The sequence below is a fragment of the Balaenoptera acutorostrata genome, chromosome 6 (assembly GCF_949987535.1).
Source record: "Balaenoptera acutorostrata chromosome 6, mBalAcu1.1, whole genome shotgun sequence".
Classification (NCBI taxonomy): domain Eukaryota; kingdom Metazoa; phylum Chordata; class Mammalia; order Artiodactyla; family Balaenopteridae; genus Balaenoptera; species Balaenoptera acutorostrata.
The window spans coordinates 124,484,035-124,501,860 of NC_080069.1; the positions used below are offsets into that span (position 1 = coordinate 124,484,035).

General features: G+C 63.2%; 1 protein-coding gene across 1 annotated transcript in view; it reads right to left on the reverse strand.

Moving 5' to 3' along the window:
• Positions 1–2,709: 2,709 nt before the first annotated feature.
• Positions 2,710–17,826, reverse strand: part of NOTCH1 (notch receptor 1) — a 46,996-nt gene continuing 31,879 nt past the window's right edge. Inside the window, exons 17-34 of the mRNA XM_057548324.1 lie at positions 17,602–17,754; positions 16,682–16,910; positions 15,767–15,968; positions 14,857–15,010; positions 14,546–14,730; positions 13,943–14,075; positions 13,520–13,777; positions 13,332–13,444; positions 12,050–12,621; positions 11,434–11,829; positions 10,720–10,868; positions 9,777–9,993; positions 9,532–9,619; positions 9,272–9,437; positions 8,369–8,664; positions 7,295–7,442; positions 7,111–7,208; positions 2,710–5,839 (exon numbers count right to left, since the gene is read on the reverse strand). Coding sequence (XP_057404307.1) covers positions 4,397–5,839; positions 7,111–7,208; positions 7,295–7,442; positions 8,369–8,664; positions 9,272–9,437; positions 9,532–9,619; positions 9,777–9,993; positions 10,720–10,868; positions 11,434–11,829; positions 12,050–12,621; positions 13,332–13,444; positions 13,520–13,777; positions 13,943–14,075; positions 14,546–14,730; positions 14,857–15,010; positions 15,767–15,968; positions 16,682–16,910; positions 17,602–17,754 — 5,000 coding nt within the window. The 3' untranslated portion in view covers positions 2,710–4,396. The remainder of the gene's footprint in view (positions 5,840–7,110; positions 7,209–7,294; positions 7,443–8,368; positions 8,665–9,271; positions 9,438–9,531; positions 9,620–9,776; positions 9,994–10,719; positions 10,869–11,433; positions 11,830–12,049; positions 12,622–13,331; positions 13,445–13,519; positions 13,778–13,942; positions 14,076–14,545; positions 14,731–14,856; positions 15,011–15,766; positions 15,969–16,681; positions 16,911–17,601; positions 17,755–17,826) is intronic.

The window sequence follows — 17,826 nt, forward strand, 5'->3', positions numbered from 1 at the left end:
TAGCCCCGAGGGAGGGGCTGTGTCCTCCCTGGGAGGTGCATGGTGGCCAGGCGGGGATCCTTCCGAAGGCGAGGCCGGAGGAGCAGGCCGAGTCGGGCTGTACGTCCAGGATGAGAATGGCGAGTTGGAGGGAGGCCAGTAGGCAGGGGAGCCGGGGCAGCGAGAGCAGGTTCAGGTCCCAGTGGGACAAACGGGTGGGTCGCACACTCCCTCTCGGCGTCCGGTGGGCACCCTGGGGCCTGCAGAACCTCCGCCAATGCTTCCGAGCCTGGGGGCGGCTGGGGGCTAAGTCCCTGAGGGTCAGGGGAGGTTTGGGCAGGGGAGGGCAGAGCCCTTGTTCTGTGGCCGCAGCTGCCCCTCCTCCCAGGACCTTGCCAGCAAAGCGATGGGCAGGGCCAGGGTCCAGGCATGCCCCGTTTAAACGTGAGATGGCATCCTTCTCCTTGCTGCTGAGGGTCCCAAAGATTTGGGTAGCAGAGAGGTGTCCCTCATCACCCATGGGTCCCCTGAGGCCTGTCCTGCTGCGTCTGTGGGGATCCCACAGCCCCAGTGAACTTCTTGGGAGTTCAAACACTGCTAGGAGTTCTTTCTTTTAAAAAAATAGTTGATTGAGGTAAAATTCATAGAACATAAAATTAATCATTTTACAGCAAATTCAATGGCGTTTAATACATTAAAAATGTGCAACCACCACCTCTATCAGGTTCCAAAGCGTTTCATCACCCAGCGTAACACCCCAGCCCCACTGGGCAGTCGCTTCCCATCCCCCACTGCCCTCAGCCCTGGGAACCACTCATCTGCGTGCTGCCTCTATGGGTTTACCTAGTCTGCGCATTTCATACAAATGCAGCCATACGGTGTGCGGCCTCTAGCGTCTGGCTTCTTTCGCTCAGCGTGATGTTTCTGAGTTTCAGCTGTGCTGTAGCAGGTGTCGGTAGCTTAACTCTTTTTCGTGGCTGAATAATATTCCATCATATGTGTATTTAGTCTGGGTTCTCCAGAGAAACAGAGCCAACAGGATGCATCAAGACATAAAGAAATTGATTACAAAGAATTGACTCACGCGATTATGGGGGCTCCAAAGTCCCCAGATCTGTGGTCAGCAGCTCGAGACCAGGGGTGCTGATGCTTCAGTGCAAATCCGAAGGCAGGAAAAGACTGATGTCCCAGCTCAAGTGGTCGGCAGGAGGACGTCCCTCTTACTCAACCTTTTCATTCTATTCAAGTCTTCACCTGATTGGGTGAGACCCACCCACACCGGGGGTGGGGGGGGTGTCTGCTTTACTCAGCCCACAGATTCCAATGCTAATCTCATCCAGAAACACCCTCACGTTTGGCCAAATGGCCCCCCAGCCAAGTTGACACATAAAATTAAGCGTCACAGTGTGGGCCTACTACATTTGGTTCATCCATTTGGCAGCTGATGGGCATTTGGGTTGTTCCTACCTCTTGGCTGCTGTGAGCATGTGTGTAGATGCACTTGTGTGAGTCTGTTTTCACTTCTCTCAAGTGTACACCTAGGAGTGTAATTTTGCCGTGTGGGTGTTCTTTGGGCAGAATTCAGGCTGAGTACCGCCCCCCCGAAGATGAAAACTCAGCCATTTGCCACATTCCACTTCCCAGAACCTCCTGTCCCAGGAACGAAGCATCCGAACTCAGTGAGGAAATCTTGGGTTCACCTTTGTGCCTGGATAGGCCAGGCCCAGGGGCAGGCGGCACTTTGCAGTGGAAGGGGGTCACCGGACTCTCTGTTAATCTGGTTTGGGGACTTCCCTGGTGGCAGAGTGGTTAAGAATCCTCCTGCCAATACAGGGGACACGGGTTCGATCCCTGGTCCAGGAAGATCCCACATGCTGCGGAGCAACTCAGCCCGTGCGCCACAACTACTGAGCCTGCGCGCTACAACTACTGAAGCCCACGCGCCTAGAGCCCGTGCTCCGCAGCAAGAGAAGCCACCGTGACGAGAAGCCTGCGCACAACAAAGAGTAGCCCCCGCTCTCCACAACTAAAGAAAGCCCGTGTGCAGCAACAAAGACCCAACATAGCCAAAAAATAAATAAAGTTTAAAAAAAAATTTTTTTTAATTAAAAAAACAAAATCTGTTTTGAAGCCACTGGCCTGGGGGCGGGGCCAGGTAGAGAAGGGGTGGGCTCAGGTAGAGAAGAGGCGGGGCCAGGTGAGAGGCGGGCCCAGGCCAGGTGGGGAGGAGGGACAAGGAGAGGCCCACATGGGCGTCTGATGGCCCAACTCAGGATTCCTGAGCCAATGGTTCTGCCCAGCCTGCACCCCTTGGGGTCACCCCCATGGTGCCCCTGCTCGGATGTTCCCGTGGCTCCCACTGACCTCACACTAGGGTCTGGACTCCTCCCCGTGGCCTCCCGGCCCCTCGCTGTGCCCCTCTTCCCTGCAGCGGCCCCCGGGCCGTGGTCCCCACACTAGTCAGTGGTGCCTCGCCCTCCGTGGCCCAGACAGATGGGAGAGCCCGGAGCCTGGTGTCGGGCTGTATGTGCCCGGGTGTCTGCCTGTGGGGTGTCTGCCTCCCCGTTGTAGACAGGGACACTGGACACCTTCCGAGCGGACAGAGTGACGCCGGCGCCCACGGGCCAGGGCTGGGCGGTCTCACCACCGCTCTCCCATCAGGAGGTACTTCGGAGCAGATTGCCCTGTTCTTCCTCCCTCTCAGAAAGCAAGCCAGCACCACAACCGAGGTTAGCAAAATCTGGACGACCATCAGAATCATTTTTATTGCAAATCAGCTAACAAAAAAGATGAAAAAAAAATACATCATTTTCATCACCTGCAGTTTTGCATGTAGATAACTTTTTAAAAAAGTTTCCTTTTCATGTAAACTACACTCTATTTTATAAAACACAGTAAGAAGCAACATCTTAGGACGTGTCTGGTCATGCCCGCTAGGGGTGGCCCAACATTGTGCCCGGCGAGGCCCGAGCAGCCGCCGGAGCACAGTGGGCGGCAGGACTCTCCCTGGCTTTGCTCTCAGGAGCTACGGTCCGGCAGCTGCAGGTCAGGTCGTGGGGCCTGCGTTCTGACATCCCTTACCAACATGACCCCTGACAGATTTGTTCAATCAGATTTCTTAAACAAAATCCCCCTTTAGAAATGTATTTACAGACATTTACTCTGCCACAGGCTTATACTTGATAATGTAAGAATCTGCTCCCTCCCCCGGGCGCACGCCCCCCCCTGAACCAGGAGGGGTGGCCCGAGAGCAGGCTCCCGGCGCCCCAAGCGCCCCACTGAGCCGCGCCGGGCCCTGGCACGAGGGTCTCTGAGCAGTGAGGCTGCACACCATGTTTCTCCAAGTCTCCTGTAACGACAGGGCCCATCAGCGCTCGGGCCCCAGGAGCACCAGTCCGTCTTCCGCTGAACCTGGGAGACGCGGTTCAAGTCGAGACGCCTCCAACGGGGTGGCCCAGGCAGTGTCTTTCCCCAGAAAGGGGTAGGCCTCCCCGACGTGGGGTCCAAGGTGGGTACCACGCCTCTGACTTCTCACTCCGCACGATGCTTAAATATCAGCGGGGGCTTGGGGGGGGGGACCTGGGAGCCTCCAGAAAGAACAAGAACTCACAAGACCAATGAACAACTACGTAATACTGAACCCGAAACAAAGATTCATGATTGGTACCATGAAATGTATCCTTGGTATACCCCAAGAACACATTTTTAAAAGCATGTTTTAAAAAAGTCATTTAAAAGAACACCAAAATGCATAAACCATATCATTTCACGTTACTTTCCTATTTTAGATGCAAATTAACCCATGTGCCAAAGGAGTAAAGGGTCTGCTTTTCTATCTCTAGCTGCATCTTCTCGCAAAACGCAGGTGCTCCTGGGAGCGGGGGTCGGGGGAGCGCTCCGGCTTTGGAGGAGGGGTGAGGGGGCTGTCTGGGGAAACGGCAGCAGGCCCGGGCACCCCGGGAGCTTTTTGAACAATGCTGACTCAAAAACCTCCCTTCTCTGACATTTCTTTTCGGATTAAAAAAAAAAAAAAAAAAGGAAATCAATAAATAAATGGCATTTGGAAATCATGAATCTTTGTTTATATTTTACAAACACCTAGGAATCTTTATCCTAAGCAGGGAAATCATGATTGAGAACTAGTTTATTTTCTTGGAGCAGATAAAAGTTGCTACCTGGTGATATACAAAACAGTACATATAAATAAAAAGACAGTGTTTCCAGGTAAAATAAAAGTACATAAATAAATACTAAAAAAAAAAAAAAAAAAATTAAAAATCCTTGTCCTCTTATTTTGTATAAAGACGTATTTTTTGAAAAAAGCTCCTTTGGTCGGCCCCGACATCCACGGAGCGCACGCGAACGTCCAGCAGGGCTTGGGAAAGGAAGCGCGGGGTCCTTGGGGGCAGCCGGCTGTTTACTTAAAGGCCTCAGGAACGTGGGCGATCTGGGACGGCATGCTGGTGGGCGGGCTGGAGATGCCCTCGGACCAGTCGGAGATGTTGGAGTGTGGCGATGAGCTGGACCACTGGTCGGGGGACTCTGGGGACGGGGTGAGGAAGGGGTGCTCGGGCACCTGCAGCTGGTGGCTGGGGGTGTTGTCCACGGGGGAGGAGTAGCTGTGCTGGGAGGGGGGCGTCAGGAACTGGGCGGTGGTCATGGGCGGGGCCAGCGCGGCCGGCAGCGACGTGGGCAGGACCTGGCTGTCCTGCGGCAGGACGGTGTGCGCCGCCAGGCTGCCGGGACCCAGGGGCTGCACGTCCGCCTGGCTCAGCTCCCCCGCCAGGAAGCTCCGGCCCACGTGGCCGCTGGTGGCCGAGCCCACGCCGAGGTGCGGCTGCGGTGCCTGCGGCTGCATGTTCGGTGGCTGCATCTGCAAGTTCTGCTGCTGCTGCTGCGGCTGCACCAGGTGAGGCTGGGCGGCCAGCCGCGTGTTGGGCAGGGCCTGGTAGCTCATCATCTGGGACAGGGCGGTGGCAGACAGGCCGCCGTGCAGCGGGCCCACCATGCCGCGCTGGAGGGCGGGGGCCTGCGTGCTCAGGGTGCCCGGCGCCACGCTCCCCCGCAGCGGGTTGTACTGGTTCGGCACCAGGCCATTCTGCAGCCGGGACAGCCACTCGCACTGGCCGTTCAAGCCTGCGGCCCCGCCCACGGTGAAATTCACGGCCCCACCGCAGCTCCCGCTGCCGCCGGCACCCAGGACCGTGCTGGTGCCGGAAGCCACGGGCAGGTGGGAGAGGCGTGGCGGCCCCGCCTCGAAGGCCAGCCGGCCGCCCCCACTCAGCGCTGCCATCTCGGGCTTGGCCGCCACGCTCAGGTGGCTGACGCCCAGGTGGGCGTCGGGCATCCCGGGCAGGTGGCTGAGGGGCATAGAGGGAGACGGCTGGAAAGGGGAGGGCAGGAGGGGCGGGGAGGCCACGTCCGACAGGTAGCCGTGGGGGGACTCCAGGGAGTCCACGGGCGACAGCACGCTCGAGCTGTCCAGCAAGCAGCCCTTGCCGTCCTGGGACTTCTTCCTCCGCGCCTTGAGGTCCTTGGGCTCCTTGCCGCCGCAGGCCAGGCCCTTGGTGCTGGGCTTGCGGGCCTTCTTGCCCTGCACGGCGGGCTTGAGGTTGCCCAGGTAGCCGCCGGGAGAGCAGAGCGGGGGCGACAGGGTGGGCGCGCCGTGCAGCGGGGGGCTGCGCACCAGGCTGTACTCGTCCAGCAGCCGCACGATGTCGTGGTGCATGCGCTCCTGCGCGATGTCGCGGGGCAGGCGGTCCATGTGGTCCGTGATGTCCCGGTTGGCGAAATGGTCCAGCAGTACCTTGGCCGTCTCGTAGCTGCCCTCCCGGGCGGCCAGGAACAAGGGCGTCTCCTCCTGTGGGAATGGACGGGGGCAGGTGAGGAGGTCACCTGTCACCAGAGGGACTGGCGGTCTGCCCCCCTCCTCCTGGCCACGGCCGGGGGGGGGCAGCTCATCTCAACCCTCCCCAGCGTGCTACCTTTACCTGGCCTGTTAAGTCTTAACAAAAACGGCCTTAAATACATCTTCTGAGACCCACCCAGAGACGGTCTGTGGGATCCTAAATTCTAAATCAGTAAACCTTCACCTTTCCGGGGGTCATAGGCCCCACAGGAAATCTAACAGACTGCGGCCCCTCTTCCCTCCCTCCAGACCTGCACAGACACAAACGCTGCCACAATTTCAGGGGCTTGGGGATGCCTAAGGTGCATCCGTGGGCACCACACGGTCCCCCAGGGACCCTGACATCTTAGCTCTGTCCCTGGGTCTTGGTTTTCTCATCTGTACAGTGGGCATGCCGCATATGCCCCCGAGGCTGCTGTGTGTGTGGGGTGAGGCCTGATGGTGCCTGCCTGGTACACACAAGGCCTCGGCCACGGCCGCTGCCACACCACGGCAGTCCCTTCGGCCAGCCCCTCCGTCTCCGAGGCCGAGTCTCCCCAGCGGGAGGTGGGATCACGTCTCTGCCCCACCGCGGACTCAGGAGCTGCTGGGCCCAACACTGCCCCCTGCGCCCCTCCCCCGGGACAGTCTGAAACGCAACCAGGGGTCAGTGAAGTATGGGGTGGGGCTGGACACACAGAGGAGCCCAGCGACAAGTTCAGGAGACGTGGGGTCAGACCGGGTTGGGGAGGAAGGAAAGCGCCTCCTTAGCCTCAGGGCACAGACTGTGGCAACGCTGAGGGAGACCGGGGGACGGTCCAGGCGCAGAAGGTGGCCACTCGCGTTTACACTTGGGGGCCTCCCAGCACAGGGCCCCCCACGCCCACCAGCCTCTTGACTCAACGTGCACCATCTGGGTCACTCCACCCCACCCAGGGACAGGCAGGGACAGGGGTGAGGTCCAGGTCACAGTGACAGAGAGCGGACAGCTGCAGCCGCTCACTCGCTACGCTGGGATGCACGCCCTGCGCTCGAGGGGGGACCCATAAATACGGCAGGAGGGAGGGAGGGAGAGCCAACGACACCCAGGCACTCGCTGAGGGGTCCCCATCTGTGTGCCGGGGCGTCCTCCGGGGACTTTACAGGTTAGGGAGCTGAGGCCCAGGAGCTGAAGTCACTGGCTTGGGGGTCCCCCAGTCGGAAAAGAGCGGTGTTAGGGGACGTGACTTGCTAGCCCGGCCCACCTTGTTGTTCTGCATGTCCTTGTTGGCCCCGTTCTTCAGGAGCACGACGGCGGCCTCCACGTTGTTCACTGCGGCGGCCCAGTGCAGGGCGGACTTGCCTGCGAGGGGAAGCAGAGGGCGGGTTAGCGAGGAGCAGGTGCCCGCAGGCACCCCCGCGGGCTGGGCTGGGCGCAGCCTGGCTCACCCAGGTCGTCCACAGCGTTGACGTCGGCGTGGGAGTTGATGAGGTCCTCCAGCATGCCCTCGACGGCCAGGCGGGCGGCCAGGATCAGTGGAGTTGTGCCGTCGTGCATGCGGGCGTCCAGGTCCGTGGCTCGGTTCCGGATCAGGATCTAGGCGACAGGGAAGGTCTCAGGCTCGGCCAGTGGGAGCACGAGGCCCCCACCTGGGACAAATGCTTGGGATCCGATCCTTGACATGGAAGCAGCCCCTCCTGGGGTCTAAGTGGCCCCAGCGAGACTGGACGGCCATGGGGTTGGGGTTGGGGGGGGGCGGAGAACCACCGGCCGCTGCTAGAGGGGCCGGGGCCAGAGCACCCGTGAGAAGGACGGTCACTATTTGCTGGTGGGTGAAAGGAGCTGGGGACCAAGCCATGTGTGGGACGGGCCTAACTCCTGTGAAGCAAGCGCCCGTGGGAATTTGTCTCTAAGCGCCAGAGAGGCTGCCAGAGCAAACTCGCCAGGGCCTGCCTCCAGGGGCTCATTTAAATCGTCCTTGATCTCTTACTTCCATAGAAAGACAACATGTCAAAAATTACTAAATTAAAACCCCCGTCTGTGCCCCAGAGCAGCACTGCCCAGAGCCTGGTTGGTCTGAGGCAGGGGGACCGGCCGGCGGCTTTCAAAGCACCTCTGCCAAGGACATGCCCCAGAGGCCCGGGCATCCAAGTCCCTAATCCACCCTGGTCCTGAGACCCCCAGCAAGGCCAGAGCCCCCGGTTTGCAGGCAGCAAACAGCAGCCTCCAGCCCTTCTCCCCACCGCCAGAGGCGACGCCTCCAGCCAAAGCAGGGAGGGAGGGGCAAGGCAGGAGGGGCAGACGCAGGGGACGGAGCCTGGCTCCTCCTCGAGGACGACACGGGGCTTTGATGCCCTCCCGGCCTCGGGCCCGCTTCAGGGTGCAGAGGCTCGAGATGGGGAAGAGGGGGAGACGCCAGCTGCCCCGGCTCTGGCCATGCTTGGAATGAGGGCCCCGGGGCCCGCCTACGAGGAGGGAAGGCGGGCGCGAGCTGGCAGAAGGGCGCGGGCAGGGCTGCCCACCTGAAAGACACCCTGCGCGTCGGCAGCCACGGCCGCGTGCAGCGGGGTGCGGCCCATGTTGTCCTGGATGTTGGCGTCAGCGCTGGCCTCCAGCAGCCGCTTGGCCGCGTCAGAGCGCGAGTAGCGGGCCGCCAGGTGCAGGGCGGTCTCGCCGGTGCGGTCCGTCTGGTTGTGCAGGCTGGCGCCCTGGTAGATGAAGTCCGAGATGACCGCGGGTGCGTCCTCCTCCTCCTCGCTGTTGCCCGTCTCCAGGCCCCCTCCACTGCAGGAGGCTATCATGAGGGGCGTGTAGCCGTCTGCAGGGGCGGGACAGGGGCGGGACAGGGGCGGGGCCTGGTCAGGAAGGCCGGCCCCCAGCAGCTGCTCTGGGACTGTGACACCGGTCCGCAGCGGCGGGCAGCCCTGTGGACACGCGGCCCACGGAGGCCACCCTGCCTGGGGCCAACGCGGTCCATCCAAGCGCCCCGAGGGCAGAGCCAAGTCCAGCTCCAACGGGCTGGTGGGCGACAGAGACGCCCGCCGCTCCGCTTCCTGACCTGCCCGAGACCTTCACCAACAGCACAGCCAGGAAAGAGACCATGTAAGAAATGGGTGGTTAGGAAACCAACACCTCGGGTGTCTCAGAAGAAGCGTTTCGGATCAAGAAATTAACTCGGAGGGCAGAGTGAGTTTTGAGACCGTCACCCCGAGGGGGGAGCCAGTGAGGAGGCTGAGCGACTCCTCGGGGTCCCCACGCCCTCCCAGGTCTCATCCCCCCGAAGCTGAGCTTCCAGGTACTGAGCCCGAGGGCTCAGGGGAGGGGGGCAGGCGGGTCACGAGGTCAGGGAAGAGCAGGCTGCCCGAAGCGGCTAGGTGCCCCGGGGTGGAGCGCCGAGGGTGGAGCGGGGGGCCGGTGGCACCTACCCGGCCCGCGGACGTTGACGTCCATGCAGTCAGTGTCGGCCTCGCCCTGGGGCGGCGTGGGGGCCATGGCGGACACGCGGAGGTCAGCGGCGTCCAGGTGCTGCTGGGTCCACTGCCGGTGGTCTGTCTGGTCATCCAGGTCGGGGAGGACCACGGGCTCCTCGAACTAAGGAAGAGGGTCGAGCAGAGGGCCACGTCCTAAGGGGCCGGGAGGGGTGAGGGGCTGGGGCGGGGGCGGGGGCCCTGGAGCCCCAACTCACCCGGAACTTTTTGGCTTCCAGGCCCTCGTCGCCCCACTCGTTCTGGCTGTCGTCCATGAGGGCGCCGTCCGAGGCGTTCTTCAGGGGCCTGGGGGTGAGGGGGTGGGGAGGCGGGACTGAGCGGGGCTCCCGGGAGACCCCCGGGGCCCTGCCCGTGCCTGGCGCCTGAGGTGGGGCCCGTGGGTCCACAGGGGGTAGCCCCGCCTCCCGCAAGTCCCCCATATGCCGCGGCCACGTCCACTAACTTGAGGCCCACGGAGTCCTCGCCGAGGGGCTCCCGCCGCTTCTTCTTGCTGGCCTCCGACACCTTGAAGCCCTCGGGGAACCAGAGCTGGCCATGCTGCCGCCGGCGCTTCCGCGACAGCAGCACCCCGCAGCCCACGAAGAAGAGCAGCACGAAGGCCACCACGGCCACGTACATGAAGTGCAGCGGCGGGGGCGGGGGCGGCTCCACCGTCTCACCTGCGGGCACAGGGGCCGCGGGCGGGCGCCCGGACATCAGGCCGAGCTACCAGGCAGGCTGGCGGCCGGGGGCAGCACACTGGCTCCAGGGCCGGGCGCCTCCTCGCCCACTCTCCTCCATCCCGCCCCCCAAAATAAGGTCATTTTCTACGCGATTAATCAGAATTGCAAACTATCGCTAAATTCTCTCCTGCACCAGCCGGCTATCTGGAGACGGCTTTTACTTTTTTCTCCTTTAAGGGAGAAGGATTAGCCAACTTCAAATCACTGCACTTGCATTGAGCTGTTAAGACAAAGGATTTAGGGGGATTTTCGAGATACAAACTTCAACACTTCACATGACACCGATCAATTCTTTTCTCTCTCTCTCCTTTTTTTTTTAAAAAAAAGCTGTAATGATTTTGAAATAATACCCAACAAAGAAAAATCAGGAGGAAGGGGTGGGGCGAGAAAAAGGCTCCCACTTTCTGGTGGATGTGCTGGTTCCCCTGGGCCAGCCTCGCTGACAGCTGTCACTGTGGGAGGGAGAGAGTGCGGGGCGGAAAACGCCAGCAAAGCACTCCCGAAACTCTGGATGGCGTGACACCCCCGTGGGTGGCGAATGGCACGGAGAACGTGAGCGTCTTGGAGGGGAGCTGGGAGACAGCCCCTCCCAGGCGGACCCCTCCCAGTGCACGCAACAGCTCCCGAGGGAGTGCGGCTGGGCGAGCAGGGCGGGCCACTCACTCTGCACGGCCTCGATCTTGTAGGGGATGTTGAGGCTGCCCAGCGAGGCAAGCGCGCCCAGAAAGGCGGCCACGTCCGTGGCGCTCTGGAAGCACTGGGAGGATGACTGCACGCACTGCCGGTTGTCGATCTCCAGGTAGACGATGGACCTGGGGGCGCACAGGGGTCACAGGGGGCTCGGGCCCCAGCCTCCCCCGTGCCCACCCAGCCTGCTGCCCCCAGAGGCCAGCTCTGGGCCCTGTGGCATCACCCTGATGGGCGCGGGCAGAGGCACTCCCAGAACCCGAGGGGGCAGCCTGGGGCGGCGGGGAGCTGGGTCAGGACAGGAACGACCCTGGAGGTGGACACCATGTGCGCCCCGGCAGGGCACACGTGGCTGCCCATCCCAGACACCCCTCAGAGCGCGCCCGCCCCACCCCCGGCCCCAGGGCTCCCTCGAGGGCCACGGGCGCCCCTGTTCCTCGTCTCGGGAGGAAAGCCATGTCGAGAGCCTGACCCTCCCCCGAGTGCCGACCCCAGGCTCCAGGGCACGGGCCATGGGGTGAAGAGTCCCGGGGGAATGCCGTCTCCGCCCCTCACCCCTCCCAGGACCCATAAGTCCTGGGTCTCCTTCGCCACGTAGTGGGAAGAGCGCTGACGCTCGGGGGGCGGCCCTGATGGCCAGGGAGGGCCTGGCCCGCGCGGGTGGGAGGAGCCCCGCGGGAGCGCACCCACCCGCGGATGTCCATGGGGTCCAGCTCCCTGCGTCGGCGCCCGCCCCCGCTGCCTGGGAGCAGCGAGGCCCCGCCGGCCACAGAGCGCCTGATGGGGTGCTTGTGCAGCTCCTCCTCGCGGCCGTAGTAGGGGAAGATCATCTGCTGGCCGCTGGCGTCGCGCTTGAAGACCACGTTCGTGTGCAGCAGGCGGCTGAGCTCGCGCAGGAAGTGCAGGGAGTGGTTGCGCAGCTGCTCGGGCGGCATCAGCACCACCAGCACCAGCGTGCCGGCCGCCAGCCGCTCGGGCACGTGCCCCGCGCAGTCCAGCCCGTCCCACTCGCACTCGGCGCTGTTGCAGCCCTGGTCGCAGTGCCCGTCCCTGAAGTGGTCCTTGCAGTACTGGTCGTACAGGGGGCTGTGGGCACAGGGCGCGCTCAGGGCTCCCTCCATGCCAGGCCCCCGGGGGACCCTCGGCCAGCACCTGCCCCCCCCCGCCGCCCCGCCCGCGAGCTCGGGGCCCTTCCTCCGCCCGCGCCCCTTGCCCTCCCCCTGCCCGTGAGCGGACGGCTCCCTCGTGCTGCCCCGCGAGCCCCGGGGCCCCCGCGGCGCAGAGCGGCCGTCCCCGCGGGCCTTACTTGCACTGGCCTTCTGCGCGCTGGCAGTCGAAGCCGTCGAAGAGGCAGCCGGCCGAGTTGCACTGGCTGTCGCAGCGGCCGTTGCTGAAGTACTTCCAGCACCGCAGGGCCTGCGTGCAGTTCTGCCAGGGGTCGTTGAAGTTGAGGGAGCAGTCGCCGCCGTCCCAGCCGCAGGCGTGGTTGTTGCACTGCAGGCTGCAGACCTTGTTGCCGGCCTCCTCGCGGCAGCCGGGGAGCTCGCAGGCCTCCTCGATCTGCGGCGGGGGGATGTCGAGGCCCACGCCTCCGCCGAAGCTGTAGTCCAGGATATGGCACAGGAGCCCGTTGAACTTGGCGGGGCACAGGCAGCGGTAGAAGGGGCTCTCGGACGTGGGCTCGCAGCTGCCCTGGTTGTAGCAGGGGTTGCCACCCAGGCAGGGGCTGCTGACAGGGAACTGGCACTCGGGGCCGGTGAAGGGGCCCAGGCACAGGCAGGCGGGGCTGCGTGGGCCCGAGATGCAGGTGCCGCCGTTGAGGCATCGCAGGCTGCCGCAGCTGCGTGCGTCATTCTCACACGTGGCACCCTCGAAGCCCTGCCGGGAAGGGGCCACACAGGGGATGTCGGGGTGGGCCGGCTCCCCAGACGCCCAGGGACCCGCCGAGGCCTGGCCGTGCCTCTGCATCCCCCATACCCCTTTCCCCGGGCAGCCAGACCCTTTAAAGAAAGTCAACATAAAACGCTCGGGGGTTCCCAGGGGCTGCGAGTGAGGGAAGAGGGAGCACAGCGGGGAGCGTGGGGCGGTTTTAGGGCACCGAAAGACCCACGTGATCCTGCAACAGTGCACATGTGACACTACACGTGTGTCAGACTCAAACACCACAGAAGAGCAGACTTGACTTAACAGTGTATCAGTGTTGATCATGTAACAATGTATTAATGCCCGTGGTAAGTGGTAACAGTGTTCCACGTGAGGGCAAGTTGCTAACAACTGGGAAACTAGGTGTGTAGAGGGAGGGGGTACGTGGGAACCCTCCTTCTGCACGATTTTTCTATAAAAGTGCTCTAAACATAAAGTTTATTGACACAAAACACACGGTCTCGAGGGGAACGAGGAGGCTGGAGTCCAGACACTCAAGCCACCCGTTGTCCTCCGGCACGTGTGTGGGCTGGGGGGAGGCGGGGTTCTCTGGCCACCTCAGTACCCCAGGTGCGCCAAGCAGGCACGTCCTCCTGTCACCTTCCGACCAGGGAGCCCTCCTGGCCGCACAGGGCCCTTCCCACCACCTGCCCGGCTGTACCTACCGCTGGGCATTTGCAGATGAACCCGCGGGCGGTGTTGGAGGCCACGGCACAGCTGCCCCCGTTCTTGCAGGGCCTGTCCTTGCAGCCGTTGATGACCGACTCACAGCGGCGCCCTGGGGACGAGAGCAGGTGTGAGGGGCTGACCCCGACCCCGGCACCGCTCCCTGCCCCCGGCCGGCGGCACCCACCGGTGTGGCCGGCGCGGCACTCGCAGTGGAAGGCGTTGACGCGCTGCACGCAGTTCTGGGTGCCGCGGGCGTCGCACGGGTTGGACAGGCACTCGTTGACATCACCCTCACAGCGCTCGCCCACGAAGCCGGGCGGGCAGGTGCAGCTGTAGCCGCCCACCTGGTCCACGCAGGTGCCGTTGTTAAAGCACTTGGGGCCCCGGGACACGGGGTCGACGGGGGGGTTGCAGTCGTCCACGTTGACCTCGCAGTGCACGCCTGCAGGCCCAGGCGCCGTCAGAGCCCGTGCGGCGGCTCACTGGCCCCGCTCCTCCCCCGGGTGCGCCCCTCGGCCAGCGGTCAGGACCAGGGAGCCCGGACGCCCAGGAAATGGACGCCGGCCACGGGCCTGCACGCTCCCTCCCCGGGTGTGGCCTTGCCTACCCTGTGTGCCCCGGGGGCAGGAGCACTTGTAGGTGTTGGTGAGGTCGATGCAGGTGCCCCCGTTCCGGCACGGCTGGGACAGACACTCGTTGACCTCCTCGGAGCAGTTCACCCCGTGGTAACCAGCCACGCACTGCAGGGGGACAGCGAGGGGCGGGCCTGAGGCTCCGTGGGCAGCCGGGGTGTGGCCCCCCGACCCCCTGTGCAGGCTGATGGGGCCCATGAGCTGCCCTCTTGCCCAGCGAAGCTGGGGGTTCCTCCCACTTGGCGGACCCAGATGGAGACCCCGGGAAGGGCCCCAGTAAGCTGCAGTTTACTGCCCAAGGTGGGTGTTAGACCCGGTTCCCTAGCATAGAGGTGGGGGCCTTGGGGCAAATCTGGGGGAGGGGAAACCCCGTCCCATTTCCTCTTCCAGGTGCCCCCCCCAGAGGACAACTCCTCCAGGCAGTCTTTCCTGATTACCGAGCCCTCCCTTAATAAGACTGAAAGTTGTACACGTCTATGGGCTTGGTCTTCCCTGCTGCACCGGCTCCCAGCCCAGGGCCCAGCCCTCGACGACACTCATACCAGACACGCACACCCTCACCAGGGACGGGTCCCCACCTCGCAGGAGTAGCCACCAGGGTAGTCGGTGCAAGTGGCCCCGTTCTGGCAGGGGCTGGGCGAGCACTCGTCTACCTGGTCCTCGCAGTAGCTGCCCGTGTAGCCCGCTTGGCAGTGGCAGTGGTGCGTGTTGCCCACATTCATGCAGAGCCCTCCGTTCCGGCACAGGTGGGTAACATTGATGCCTGCAGGGGACAAGGTGGACAGAGCGTGAGGCCTGGGCTCCCCTCCTGACCGCAAACCTCCTGACCTCAGAGGACAGACGCCCGGTGGTTGTGGGGAAGCCCGGGCGCCGGGACACGGCCGGTTACCTTGCTGCCAGGCGGCCACCTCACAGGAGACGCTGGGCACGTCGCAGTAGAGGCCAGTCCAGCCGCTGTGGCACTCGCAGCGGTACAAGGCGTTGGTCTGCCAGCACCTGCCGCCATTCTTGCAGGGCGAGGAGTCACACCAGCGCACGAGGCTCTGGGGGCGGCAGGGGGCGGCCTCGCTCACAGCGCCCCACCCGCCACTCCCAAGGGGCCCAGCCCACCCGGCAGGGGAACACACACGCGCCAGAGAACCTCTCACCCAAGGTGGCTCGTGACCCCATCCTACAGAAATGGACCCCGAGGCCCATGGGCCCCCCTGCTCAGGAACCGCCAGGGGCTGGGGTGGGGGTCTCTCTCTTGCTCTGGGCCCTCGGTGAATCCGGACCACCAGCTGCCTTTCCTTTCTTTGGGGGGGGGGAGGGGGCACGCCACGCACCTTACGGGATCTTAGTTCCCCGACTGGGGACTAAACTCGCGCCCTTGGCAGTGAAAGTGTGGAGTCCTAACCACTGGACAGCCAGGGAATTCCCAGCTGCCTCTCCTTGAAGGAAGATTTTTCTTAAGGAGTAAACAGCTCTTTTGTAACTGATGTTTTATGTGAAAATCTTCGATGACTATAAATCTTTAATACCTTTACATATTTCCTACGAAAACACTGGCTTTTAGTGTCTTCCCCCAGATCAGGCGGTCCTCATTCGCGCTCCATAAACCTCTGCTACCTGAGTTCAAGTTCACCTCTGACTCCTTATCTGGCAGCTCAGCCCAGATCTCCAGGAGCCACCCCCGCCCTCTGAGCCTGGCCCTCTCACCCGTACCCCAGGGTGGTGAAGCCAGCTGGAGCTGAGGCGAGGGGGAGCCAGTGGTGTGGCTGTGACGCTGAGTGGCGGGCACCCCTGCGGCCCTGACTCACCTGGCAGTTGAGGCCAGTGTAGCCCTGCGGGCAGGTGCACTTGTAGGTGCCATAGCTGTCGTGGCACGTGCCACCGTGCAGGCAGGGCCGAGAGTCGCACTCATTGATGTCGTGCTGGCAGTAGCTGCCCGTGAAGCCTGGCGGACACAGGCAGGTAAAGGAGTTGATGCCGTCCACGCAGGTACCGCCGTTGAAGCAGGAGCTGGAGGTGGGTGGGCAGCAGGGGGGGCGGTGGTGAGCGGGGGTGGGGGCAGCAGGACCCTGCCGAAGCAGGTACCTCCACGCTGGCGTCTCCCCCTTGAATCAGCGTGGCCAAAGGGGTCTGAGTGCCAGGACAGGCCAGGAACAGCCTCCCTGAGGTCAGCCAACAGGAGTCCCAGGAGGTCGCCAACACAGGACCAGGGACCTCAGATTCTCACACCATGTCATACTCCCTTCCTCTGCCTTCTTTATAACTCACGCTGAGAGGAGCTTCATTACACACATGGTATATAGCGGTTAAGATAAAAATAGGCAGAAACCACAACTGCACAGACAACACGGGAGACAGTTATGTCAGAAACCAGGGATGAGAATAACATTCAACGCTGAGCTTCCTGGCAGCCAAGGCAAATAAGGAAACAAGAGGGGTTACAAGGTCCTTGGTCTGACAGAAAGAGGAACACCAGTTCTTCAGGATAAACCACCAGGGTTCCTGCTTCTAAGTCACACGGGTCAGTGGACAACAGCTCTTTTAGGAGGAACAGCATCTGAGTCAACCCGACTGGCACCGTGTGCCCACCAGGCCGACACCTGCTCGGTGCGCAGGTTGCCAGACACTGCGTGGCCCTGCGGCCCATCTGCCTCCCCACGTCAGCCTAAGGCCCGGGACTGCCCTGCACGGCGCCCATACCGGTGGCCGTGGCCCCCACGCACCTCTCCGTGCAGTCAGGCGTGTTGTTCTCACAGTGGATCCCACTGAAGCCCGCGGGGCAGGTGCAGGTGTAGCTGTCCACGCAGTCGGTGCAGTTGGCGCCATTGCGGCAGGGGTTGCTGGCGCACTCGTTGATGTCCTCCTCGCAGAAGGCGCCCTGGAAGCCGGGCAGGCAGTCGCAGAAGGCCGTGTTGATGCCGTCTGTGCAGGAGCCCCCGTTGTGGCATGGGTCTGGGTGGGGAAGGGAGGGCAGGCCTGATGGGCGGGCACCACCCCCACTGCCAGGGCAACGGAAGCTGCGGGGACCCCGGCACTGCCCCCACGGTGTCCGGCCAGGAGCCCCGGCCCAGCAGGCTGCAGCACGGGCTTGGGGTCTACACCCCTCCACGTGTTCCCGGTCCCCAGGCCACAAGGGCGGGGAGAACGTCCGGGCTTAACAGTGAGACCAAGCAAGGCTGCAGTCAGTGTTCCCTGCTCGCCAGTGAGGCCAGATGAGATACTCGGCTTCTCTGGACGCCAAGGTCATGTGAACCAGGGGTCTGAGAGCCCCGCTCCTCATGACAGCGGTCACGACAAGAATAAGAGCCACGCCGGACCGGGGCAGGCAAGGCCGTGGGGGCGGAGCCCTGGAGTCTGGTGGGGAGATGCGAGGATGGGCTTGACGCCTGGCAACCTGGCTCCAGAGCCTCCAGAACCACGTGGGACCCCCTCGCTGGTCAACAGTGCTCCGTCAACAGCAGCCACCCCCCCAGCACTCCTCCGGCCCCCTACCGGGCGCCCTCCTGGCGGGTCCAGCTGGACCAAGAGCGCTGCCAGCGCCAACCCTGCACCCGGGTGCTACCCCGTCCACTCTCCCATCTGACCCCGACGAGCTCCCTGCCCTGAGCATCTCAGAGGTGGACGGGGCTGGCCGGCCACTCACTGGGCCGGCAGTCATCGACGTCCGTCTCGCAGTTCCGCCCCGTGTAGCCGGCCTGGCACTGGCAGAGGTAGCCACCGTTGGTGTTCTGGCAGGAGGCTCCCGCGCGGCACGGGCTCTTCACGCACTCGTTGATGTCAATCTCGCAGGTCTGCCCTGGGGGAGGGGGAGACGGAGCTGTCAGCTCAGCCTCCTCCCCACAGGACTCTCCCCTGCCCCCCAGGAGCG